This window comes from Pseudochaenichthys georgianus, chromosome 11, assembly GCF_902827115.2.
Source record: "Pseudochaenichthys georgianus chromosome 11, fPseGeo1.2, whole genome shotgun sequence".
In the NCBI taxonomy this organism is placed as follows: Eukaryota; Metazoa; Chordata; class Actinopteri; order Perciformes; family Channichthyidae; genus Pseudochaenichthys; species Pseudochaenichthys georgianus.
Window position 1 is genome coordinate 773,877 of NC_047513.1, and position 12,547 is coordinate 786,423.

Below are 12,547 nucleotides of genomic sequence, written 5' to 3' on the forward strand. Positions count from 1 at the left end.
CTGAACGCTCTCAGTTTGTACGTGTTAACGATGAATCTTCCACGCAAACCAAAGTTAGCCATGGAGTGCCACAGGGCTCAGTGCTCGGACCTATTTTGTTCACATTATATATGCTTCCGTTAGGCAATATTATAAGGAATCATTCTGTAAACTTTCATTGTTATGCGGATGATACTCAACTATATTTATCAATCAAGCCTGATGAAATTAATCATCTAAATACAATTCAAGACTGCCTTAAGGACTTAAAAACGTGGATGACCTTAAACTTTTTGATGTTAAACACGACCAAAACTGAAGTTATTGTACTTGGCCCGAAGAATCTACGAAACAAATTATCTAAAGACATACTAACTATGGATGGCATTAATTTGGCCTCCAATGAGACTGTAAGGAATCTTGGTGTTATATTTGATCAGGATTTATCCTTTAACGCCCACATAAAATCAATTTCAAGGACCGCCTACTTCCATCTACGTAACATTGCAAAAATCAGGCATATCTTGCCTCAAAACGATGCAGAGAAACTAGTCCATGCATTTGTTACTTCTAGGCTGGATTATTGTAACTCTTTATTATCAGGGAGTACTAAGAAGTCAATCAAGTCGCTTCAGCTGATTCAAAATGCTGCGGCTCGTGTACTAACCAGAGTTAGGAAAAGGGACCACATTACTCCTGTTCTGGCTGCCTTACACTGGCTCCCTATAGAACACAGGATAGAATTTAAAATTCTTCTTCTCGCCTACAAAGCCCTTAATGGGCAGGCGCCATCTTACCTTAAAGAACTCATTATACCCTACTGTCCTACTAGGGCATTGCGTTCCAAGAATGCAGGGTTGTTGGTTGTTCCTAGAATCTTTAAAAGTACAATGGGAGCCAGAGCCTTTTCTTATCAAGCTCCACATTTGTGGAATCAGCTTCCAGTTTGTGTTCGGGCGGCAGACACCCTATCCGTTTTTAAGAGTGCGCTTAAGACCTTCCTTTTTGATAAAGCTTATAGTTAGGGCTGATTAGATTCAGCCCCTAGTTTTGCTGATATAGGCTTAGTTTGTCGGGGGACATCTTACTTCTTCCTTCTCTCTGTCTATACCCGTGTACACTCATGTTCCGATTAACCCAGCTTCCCCAAATGTCTTTCTTTTTGGTGTCTATATACGCTGGGATCCGGAGTCATGGATGATCCTGCGGTCCTGTGTCCTGGATCGCGAGCGCTGGATCTTGAGTCGTGGCTGTGGTCCTGGATCATAGGTCCTGGATGGATATCCTCGTGGATTCATCTTCCTATTATACACACATGCATTTCCAAACATGGACTACCTATGTTGCAAATGTATTATCTTTTCAATTTACACACGGCATCTATTGCACGTCTGTCCGTCCTGGGAGAGGGATCCCTCCTCTGCTGCTCTCCCTGAGGTTTCTCCCATGTTCCCTTTAAACTGTGGGTTTTCTCCGGAAGTGTTTCCTTGTACGATGTGAGGGTCTAAGGACAGAGGGTCTAAGGACAGAGGGTGTCGTATTGTCATACTGATATTCTGTACACACTGTGAAGACCACTGAGACAAATGTAACATTTGTGATATTGGGCTATATAAATAAACATTGATTGATTGATTGATTGAACTAACAAAGCTTAAATTGTTGCCTATAAAAACATTACACATTAAATCCTTTGCATTCCTTTCTTATGGAAGCTGAAGCTGGACAAAAGAACTACAAATAATATAGAACATATTATCATACAGTCCTGGCCTCCCCAAAACCATATAACCATTGTTAACAGAAGTCCTTATTATTATTATATATCCATAACAACAATGACTGCTGTTCATCGACACAACAGTGGAACATGTTCATTTCATTATTGGCAATAATACAATAATCAATCTTTTTACTGACCCATCAGTGCGTCCACGGGAACGCTCCTTCATACCTCAAATAACTTCTCACATCACAAAGCTCCACAGCAACCTCCGCTCCACAACAAACCATTTGCTTCGTCCCCCCAGGACCAAACTCTGCACAATGGGGGATCGGGCTTTCTGTGCAGCTGCTCCTCACCTGTGGAACTCCCTCCCAGACCACCTGAGGACTCCCAGACCACCTGAGGACTCCCAGACCACCTGAGGACTCCACAGAGCACCTGAGGACTCCCAGACCACCTGAGGACTCCACAGACCACCTGAGGACTCCCAGGCCACCTGAGGACTCCCAGACCACCTGTGGAACTCCCTCCCAGACCACCTGAGGACTCCCAGACCACCTGAGGACTCCCAGACCACCTGAGGACTACCAGACCACCTGAGGACTCCACAGACCACCTGAGGACTCCCAGACCACCTGAGGACTCCACAGACCACTGACGCCTTTAAGAAAGGCCTAAAAACACATTTTAGGCAACAGTGCAGATCTGCAAAGAGGACCCAGCTCTGAAGAATAACAGAGTGTTATAACCTAAAGCCAAACTAATGTCCCAAACTACAGGGAGTACTTGAGGAGTGGCCCACAGAGACTACACTCAGGGTTTGACGAAGGGGAGGAGGTGAAGAGCATCTGCAGAGCAGGGGTCAGCAGTTTGACATCACTGTGATCAGGAGGAGGCAGACACGAGGATGGAGCTCCATGCCACACATCTTCAGAGTCATATTCCCCCATCATCGTGAGGTCTGATGACACAGGTGTGGAAGTACTGCTCATATATTATGCAAGCAAATACATGTTTGGTTCATCTCTAGTGTACATGCTGCAGGCCATGGAATGAGAGAGAGATATGTCCCCATCAACACCACATGTGAGAACATTGGAAACCACATGTCCAACTGTCTCCCAGCATGTCGTGCACTCACTGGCTGTGGCACAACAAGTCGTTTACAGAATAGGAAAGACAACAGCATTCACCAAACTCAAGACCCATCTCAGCGACCTCAAAGGTCTGGCCCATGTTGAACTCTGCCAGCTTGGAGGAGACTTTGCCAGTCGCAAGAGAATGTGCGCTTCTGCTATAAAGAAAAAGGAAATTGGACTAATGAGCAAAAAATTGGATGAACTGAGGTTCATAACTGCATCAACAACGGATGCAGCCTCTGAAGATCTGCCGCCAACAGAGGATGCATTTCAACAACATGTACAGAGCAATGTTTCAGACAGCGATATGGTGCCACAGCCCGAACCCAAACCCTTGTTCTGGAGTCCTGTGGGCAGGGGGTGGATTGTTAGAGAGGGGGCCATTCAACCAGTGCTATTTACAAACCCCCCAGCACCTACAGAAGTGAGAGACATTACTCACTTGCATTGCAAAGATGCAAAGTGTGGAGAGAGTGGAAAGTGCCTCTCTGTTGGCCTTCGCTGTAGGAGCTCTGCACAGTTTACGGGACTATAATTCAGTATTTTTTTTGTTAGATAATTGTCTGACTATTTGGTGATGTAGGCCAGCCACCTGGTTCATACCTCAGCAAATCTGAAGAGGAAAATAGTGGTCATTCTCAAGTTATGGGCTTTTTTGTCACCTTTCCCACATTCGGCCTGGTCTAATCTTTTTCAGGGATTGGGTTAGTTCTAAAGAACAACCAAAAAAACATTTTTTCCCCCAAAATAAAACTTGACAACAATCAATGTCATTAATGGGACCTTAAAGATAAGAAAAATCATTGTTGTCATTTGTTCTACCTCGGGCAGGGGTATCTCGAAAACGAAAGCCTTTTTTGAGGACTTGCTGCTGGACTACTAATCCACCCCCAGGGACTCATTGCGGTGTGAACGCGATCTGCTTTAGTTCATCAGAACCAAAAGAGTTCTCATGAACTATTGTGGGAAAAGAAGTTGGTGTGAACGCCCCTATAGGCCTATTGTTAGTCTGGTATCGGATCGCTAGAAACACCGCTGTCATCAGACTGGCAGGGGCTGTTCCAAGCTCTGCTCAACCTCCCGCCGGCTAAATGGACTCAGTAGCGCCCCCTGCTGCCGTGGAGCATGAGTGTGTATGTGGACATTTGTGAGAAAATCCTGAGCACAACCACGGCGGAATATTACTGCCAAAAGTCACGTAATATTCTGTGACGTGAGAAGAAAACGTTTTGTACTTGTAAAACCTAAGCTGAATTTGTCTCTGAAACATGATTTATTAGACCAATGTAATGTGTTTGTTTGATAGATACGTTTTTTATTTGCAAAACTAAATGCATTAGTTTGTAGATGGTGTAGATGACTGTGTTTGTTAGTGAATCATAAGGCCTTTGTAAAACTTGTTTAGTTTGTTCGTGGAGTTATGGCAGGAAATGAGCTCCACGCACCGGACTCAACATGGACAAACTCACCAGCTGGTCGTTGTTACAAAAGCATCAGTTCCAAGTTGACATGAGACTTACCCTCCGTTGTGGCGTCCTGCAGGTGCTTCTCTGCCCGGGGGGCTTGGGGGGTGTCCGCCCTGAACAGGATGCGGGTGTTGTGGGTCTGCAGCCCCTCATGACCGCTGGTGACCTCGGCTAGCTCACAGAACAGAGTCACCCTCTCCTGCAGGAGCTCCAGCATCTCCCGGTCCTTCTGCTGGATGTCAGCTGAGGGTGGGGGGGAATCAGGGGCGATTAATCACCTGTGACTACAAGCACTGCCTCACAACTAATGCACCAATATGTACAGACATGGTACACACCTATGTGCATACAAGACACAGCCCTAATACAGTGTTGCAGGAATAAGTCCTAAATCCAAAAATTAGTTAGCATTTCAGCATTTCAGGGTTCAGTTGTCCCAAAGTCAACAGTTTTTATTTGGTAACATTCCCAAAATAGGGTCTGTGGTTAAGTCAAGCTAAAGAGATTTTCACATTATGTTCTAAGGCATACAATGTGTCAGTAAATAACCCACCGGTGAACGCCTGAAGCTTTTACTTGTCTTAAAAACAGCGGTTGCTAACAAGTGGCTAAATGAGATTAAACATCATCACGCCCCAAAATAAGCAGGATGTAGCTTAGCGATGGTGACGTGAAGTCACCCAACTGCCATGTAAATCATGTATAGCCTAAGGTTACATTAAATGTTGATTTAATTGATATTACAGTTTAATGTACTATACCTTTATATTATTTTCCCTTTCACTTATTTATTTATTCTCATTAACTTTGTAATACATGTATTTATTAATAAATGTTGTAATAATGTATGCACATTTTCTGTACATTTCTCTATATTTTCCCAAACCCATTTTTTTCTGTATTCTCTTGTCAAAGTCTGTATCTCCATTTCAAAATACTCTGCTTTAATTAAAGCCTGGTTCCAGAACTCCGATTTGGTAATAATGCAGATAGAGCAAACAGAATCCATTCCAAACTAAAAGAGGGACTCAGGCTGTTGTAAGATGGCTTTGTTTCTATCTTCATGATAAAAGCAGCTAACCAGTGGCGAGCTATCAGGGCCCTCTTGGCCCTCTCTGAGGGCCTAAGATATTCTACAAAATAATATTTAAAAACATGAAAAAAAATATTGTAATAGCCTATATCTTTTTGAATATTTGTTCAGTTATATTTTTCATTAGTTTTCCCAAAATAACTTGATTTAATTGTATTTAAAATAACATTTCCAAAGAAATAAATCCTTCGAATCTGCCTATTCAGTTTTTGGTGGAATCAGTGGCGCCAGCAGGGGGGGCCATGGCCACCCTGATATATTTGTTGGCCCCCCCCACCACACACACCGCCTCGTCAGTCACGTATGCGTAGTAGTTTCTGATATTTAACAACAAATACACAGCCAGCGAGTCGCTTGATTTGAGCTTCCAACGCTCATACTGCAGCCCCTCCCTCTCCCTCTGCTACCATGGTAACACTCTGATACTCAGCGCACCACTCTGATACTCGTGCGCATCACTCTGAGATTCGCACAGACAGCAGCAGGTTGCAGCAAAACGTTTCTTTCTACTGACTTAACACAGATCCACCAGACTTCTAGAAGGTAAGTCGTATACGTTCGTTGCCTGTTAAGCCCCACAAAACTTTAGGCTTTAGTGTGTTAGCTTTAGGTAGCAACAAACGGAGATATGCTTACCTTTAGCTGTTATTCTGATCAAAATGTGTGTTCAATGGCATTAAAACGAGAAAAATGCTGGAAGACCTGGAAAACAGGCTCGGGGCTCAGTAAAGGTTGGCTTGACTTCAGGTATAATTCGTCTGTAAACACACTTTGGCGGCTATCTCAGTTAGCGTTAGTTTAGCTTGCTAAGCTAACGTTAGCTGATGTCCAGTGGCGTTTCTATATGTACAAAAGTGGTGGGGCACAAAAAACTTAGATGTCTATATATAAGCTTCTGCAGTGAGGTTCATGGCTGGTGAGGCTCTGGTACTGACTCTTCAGGTTTACAAATATTATATTTTGACCTAAATCAAAATATAATATTATTTTCAAAAGCTTTTTTTGTCTGATGCTTCAATTAATTTTAAACGGACAGTTCAACAGAAGGATACCCAAAAAAATGTAATTGTATCATTTAAATATTGAATTGTTCTCTCTTAGTAAGATCCCATTTTCAATAAAATTGCAGTCTTACCTTGACTTGAAGATGAAGTCCATTTGCCTATCCTTCTGGACAAAAATCGCTATTACTTTTTTGTAAAAGTCCTCCTTATGTTCTTGTAGTTTCAAAAGTCTATCATAAATCTAATCTAATCAATAGATTTATGATTCGAAAATGATAAAAGTAGGGTAGACATGTGGATATTATCCGGCTGAACAAAACGTGCATTTATCTAACAGGTTTGTTTCCCACAGATCTTATTTTGAGCTATTTTCTAAAATCCTATGGAGAAATCTCATTGCTTTTAGGTCGAGGGAAGCCATGCGCAGCTTACTTCCTGGTTTTAGGACGCGTCACTGCAGCTCTCTCGTCTCCTCTTCACACACCACACTTTTCGCGGTACACATACTTACAGACAATCAGCTCTGAATGATGTGAGATGGCAGCTCGATGCCCCTATGGTCATTATTTTTTTGCCACACACATTAAATAGGACAATACTCTGAGTATGCGCAGTGTAGTTTTTACAGTCACCATTTACTTAAACAGGGAGAGGGAGGGGCAGGATCGGGTTTTGTCCCACATGGCTCTAAACAGCTCAATAGGCACACTGTAGACACTAATTAGAAGAGCACAGACTAAAACAGCAATGTACAGACGAATCAGAAGATTAAACATGATCTTAAAATATATTTTATATATGTTTTGCATTTTTTTGGAATCATTATTTGTAATACTTTCTGCTGACACTAGGTGGGGCTGTGCCCCTAATGACCAGTCGCCACTGCTGATGTCAGTATGCTGGGCTGGTGTAATGCGTAGGCTACTATTAATCTCTGCTGTGTGTAATGTAAATCTGCAGAAAATGAAGAGAAAGTCAACAGACATCTCTTCTTATTGTAAGAAGAAGATGAGTAAAGGAGAGACAGAGCTGGCAGGGGAGCAGCAGCATAGGGCTAGTGAGGAGATGGCCATACATGCTAGAAAGTACATGTGGAACTCTGTTTTGTAAAAGTGAAACTAAAACCTAAATACAAGGCAAGGCAAGGCAAGGCAAGGCAAGTTTATTTATATAGCACTTTTCAACACAAGGCAATTCAAAGTGCTTTACAAAAAATGAAAGACATTAAGCATTAAAAAAGAAAAGCTAATAAAATAAACATTAAAAGAAAAAAATACATGGATAAAAGTTACAGTGCAGTTTAAGATATGAATAGTTCAATTAAAAGCAGCGACAAAAAGAAAAGTCTTCAGCCTGGATTTAAAAGTAGTCAGAGTTGCAGTGGACCTGCAGGTTTCTGGGAGTTTGTTCCAGATATTTGGAGCATAATAACTGAACGCTGCTTCTCCATGTTTAGTTCTGACTCTGGGGACAGAAAGCTGACCAGTCCCTGAAGACCTGAGAGATCTGGATGGTTCATAATTTAGCAGGAGGTCAGTAATGTATTTTGGGCCTAAACCATTCAGTGCTTTATAAACCAGCAGCAGTATTTAGAAATCTATTCTTTGACACACAGGAAGCCAGTGTAAAGACTTCAGAACAGGAGTGATGTGATCCACTTTCTTAGTGTTAGTGAGGACTCGAGCAGCGGCATTCTGAATCAGCTGCAGCTTCCTAATAGATTTTTTAGTGAGACCTGTGAAGACACCATTGCAGTAGTCCAGTCTACTGAAGATAAAGGCATGGACAAGTTTTTCCAAAATCCTACTGTGACATTAGTCTTTTAATCCTAGATATGTTCTTTAGGTGATAGTAGGCTGATTTAGTAACTGTTTTAATGTGACTGTTGAAACTCAGGTCAGAGTCCATGACTACACCTAGATATCTGGCTTTATCTGTTGTTTTGAACATTGCAGACTGAAGCTCAGCGCTAACTTTTATACGTTCTGCCTTGGCTCCAAAAACCATTACCTCAGTTTTATCTTTGTTTAATTGGAGAAAGTTCTGACACATGCAGTCATTGATTTGTTCAATGCACTTACTCAGTGTTTGAATTGGAGCATAGTCTCCTGGTGAAATTGTTACGTACATTTGTGTGTCATCTGCATAGCTATGGTAACTTATTTTGTTGTTCTTCATTATCTGAGCCAGTGGTAGCATGTAGATGTTAAAGAGAAGAGGCCCCAAGATGGAGCCTTGAGGAACCCCACATGTCATATTTGTCAACTCAGATTTGTATTTACCAATAGAAACAAAGTTGTTTCTGTCCTTTAAGTAGGATTCAAACCAATTTAGAACTGTTTCCGAAAGTCCCACCCAGTTTTCCAGTCGGTCTAGTAATATGCTGTGGTCAACAGTGTCAAACGCAGCACTGAGATCTAATAATACTAACACTGAAGTTCTGCCACTGTCTGTGTTTAAGTGGATGTCATTAAAGACCTTTACAAGAGTAGTCTCAGTGCTGTGGTTTGGACGAAAGTCTTTTTTCTGTTCTCACGGTCATGGCCTTTCTCCATGGAGATATTTTCTTGCCAGACACTTCCTTTACCTTAGTTGGAGCAATGGCATCTATAACATTTTTACTAGCTCATTTACTGAGGTGTTAGCAGGGGCAAGTGTGGTAGAAACATTCTGAGTAAACATTTCCCTAGTATTTTCAGTTAAATATCGCTTTGTGGTTATCTCTTTTTGAACATTTTTGCGAACAGAAATAGAGCTCTCAAAGAACACACAGGAATGGTCAGAGAGTGCAACATCAGTCACCACAACCTTAGAGATATTCAGACCCTTTGAGATAATTAAGTCCAGAGTGTGCCCCTTATTGTGCGTGGGCTCCGTCACATGCTGAGTCAGTCCATAGTTATCAGGACCACAAAACAGTTCTTTAGCCCCTCTGTCCTGGGGGACATACAGTTGAATTAATGTGATTGTGACCCTTTTAATCATTTAAGTCTTCTACACACTTTAGGTCTGCAGCTCCTTCAAAATGAAACGAGAATCTATGCAGTGATCTTCTGTGTTCTGAGGTTATGAGCCGACCATTAGTCAAGTTTGTTTTCATAATGTTCTGTATGCTAATTAAAAAAAGGGTAACCAGTTTGTTTATAAAGTATAAATATACATTTTCAAAACAAATTGAATACAAGCTATATGTATTACTCTCACTACAGTGGCCTAATCTAAAAAAATAGAAAGTCTCGTCACCTATTTTCTGTCCAATACTAAAAGGTGGTGTTTTGTATCATTTATAATGTTTTGAATTTGCTATAAAGGTCAATAATAGATGGTGTTTTGTGTGCAATCACAGTATGTATTTACCATGTTATACCCCTTGTGTTTTTGGGTCCTGTTGAAATAAAATAGTCATGTTTTAAAACTTGATTTAATAAAGTCATGTCAATCATCTTTGATCCCAGTGGGACACAAACAGCTTTGTTCAGTCTAAAACAATTTATAACCTGGAGACATAAGATAACTGAAGAACATGTTGTGTTGCTGTTGTGTATTGTATGTGTTGAGAATGCTGAACATTTTGTGCCTTACAGTAAAGGAACTTATTTAAATTAAGCTGTATTTGTCTTTTTAAAAGGAAAGAACTATATAAAAAACAAAACAATAAATCACCAACACATGTATACATAACACAAAACAAGGTTCTTTTAAATGTTGTTTGAAGTAAAATGTTAACTATCCGTATTATATTCACTTCAGATGAATAGTATCAGAAAATGTAAAATAAGAAACCAAAGTATATCAGTAGGTGATTCTCTTTGCCATTGTTTTCATCTAGTCTATACTTTTACAGCAATTCAATTATTGGTTTTGGTGGGCCACCCCAAGATTTTCAGTGGCCCCATTTGGCCACCCCTATGATACATTTCTGGAGGCGCCACTGGTTGGAATGTGAAGGGTTAAATGAAAGAAGCTCCTTTGGCCGTCTCTGCGACACACTCTCACTCCCTGAACGTCCAGGAGCGACGCTTGGTCAGGGTCCCGTGGCGTGCAGTTGTGACGCGCCGAGGCTCCTTCAGCTTCATAAACGGATGCAAAGAGCTTTCGATTGATTGCAATGTATTCCCATCAGCGGCGGTATTTGATGCTCAGGGAAGCACCGCATCGGCCCATGTCGGAGGCATTTAGGGTGCATTCACACCAGCCTTTTATAGTCCGGTTGAATCGAACCCTGGTGCGTTTAGCCGCTTGGTGCGTTGCATTTGGGTCGGTGTGAACGCAGTCCGAGACCTCTGAAGTTTACTAAACAACCGGACTCTGGTCCGCTAAAATAGGTGGTCTCGGAGCGCTTGATTGCGAACTCTGGAGCGGTTCATTGCTGGTGTGAACGCAGTCCGCACCAAAACATAGGAAGCGTAGTATTTACGTGTCACAAGAACGCGGATGTCTTCAAAGATCTTTAGCGAAATAGTCTTTCAAGACATCCGCAGTTGTTCAGTTAAAGAGTGAAGCAGAATTAAGTGTTGAACAGTGTCGTGTAAAGTAAAAATGGTCCGTCAGCTATAAAAGTAAGAACACCTGTCGTCGGTGAAACGCCCTCCTTACTGCAGAACGTCTCATTATATGTGTTATAATGTTTTTTAACAGACGTTGTCTGATTATATAATCATATGCGCGGGCCGTTAGTGGCTGTTGATCTCCAGATTAACAGCAGCATGAGAATAACCTGCCGAAAGTGCCGATGCTCCATGGCGGAGGCTCCGGTAGAAATTGCCGGGATTTGCGTTTTTACCCCCTTAATGTCTGACCAATGGTTGAACAGCATTTCCGTGTACATGACTTGTGTTTAAAGTTTATAGTCCGTTTGAGTTTTTCCCGTGTGAACGCAAACCGTACCTTCTGAAAAATGAAACAATGTAACAAACTGTGGTCTGGTGCGCAGCAGAGAAGTGGACTATTAGGTGTGAATGCACCCTGAAAGGCAATGTGAGCGTCCATTCCCATTGGATAGCGCAGGATTTTACACCCGGAAGTAAGTATTCTCTTTACTGTCGATTGATTTTACAGTGATATCTGCACTACTCATCAACTCAAAAACACCAGATTATCCTTGTTAATTACACAACATTGATTGGTTTAAATTGTGTACAATGCTTTTGGATTTTTCACCTTCGATTTGGAGAAACAAATATTTTTTCGGAGTTTAGGATGGCAGAAGACACTACACTACCCAGAATCCTCAGCTATCATTTAGGACTACACCATGTGCTTTGCTTGACAAACCCTGTGATTAGTTCTCAAGCTCTGTGATTGGATGTTGGAGTGGCAGTGTGCGAAGTTTACACGGAGTGTCAAACAGCACTTTGAAACAGAATGAATCCCATCGACGGCACACTATCCAAAACAAGAATCGAACGTGTCCTATCCCACCCCCCCCACCCACCATGTTAAACAGTAAGAGTGGTAGTCATATTTCGTGAACCCTTTGAAGAGTACTGTCACCGGTGTGATTATTCTATAATACACCATTTAAGCCCGGGGGAGAAATGCTAACGCTACTTTAGCATCTGCGATCTTTTCTACTTCACGCTATCTGCACAAATGGTTGACATTAAACATTAAAAAGACCAGGCAGTTCAGAGAGAATCAAAGGAAGGCAGGCAGGCAGCTTTGCATGACATTCTTCTGGACGTGTTTCATGGTGATAGTGAGGGTAGTCAATCGTTCTGTTGACAAGACAGTAGTGACGGAAATCTTGGTGGCGTGTGTTGTTCTGCGAGACCAGAGATGTAGTTCATTGACCGTTTCACACAAACAAATGTGTTACTTCACAGTTTTACGACACATTTTTTTTTTTTTGACTTGCACAATTATCTTTTCAATTGACAAACATCATAGGAATAGGAATTCGTAGCACAATTCAAACGGGATCAAAAGATAATCTTTCTTTCTCCATTGACTTCAATACATAATTTTTCCGAAATAAGGTCCCATGGAGGTCCACCGGAAGGGGAGGGACTTCGCCACTCTATAGCCTACTGCTGTTTCTGGTTTAGTTTACGATGGATATATTTTGTTATTGTTTTGATATTTGTAACACAAAAGCGATGGAAAAAACCCACAGCAACACAGAAAAGATGGTCTTAACA

The 12,547-nt window shown here is 41.6% G+C and overlaps 1 protein-coding gene across 1 annotated transcript in view; it reads right to left on the reverse strand.

The window, feature by feature from the left end:
- Positions 1–12,547, reverse strand: part of arhgef2a (Rho guanine nucleotide exchange factor (GEF) 2a) — a 96,102-nt gene that overhangs the window by 18,162 nt on the left and 65,393 nt on the right. Inside the window, 1 exon segment of the mRNA XM_034094323.2 lies at positions 4,365–4,553. Within this exon segment, the coding sequence (XP_033950214.1) occupies positions 4,365–4,553 (189 nt within the window).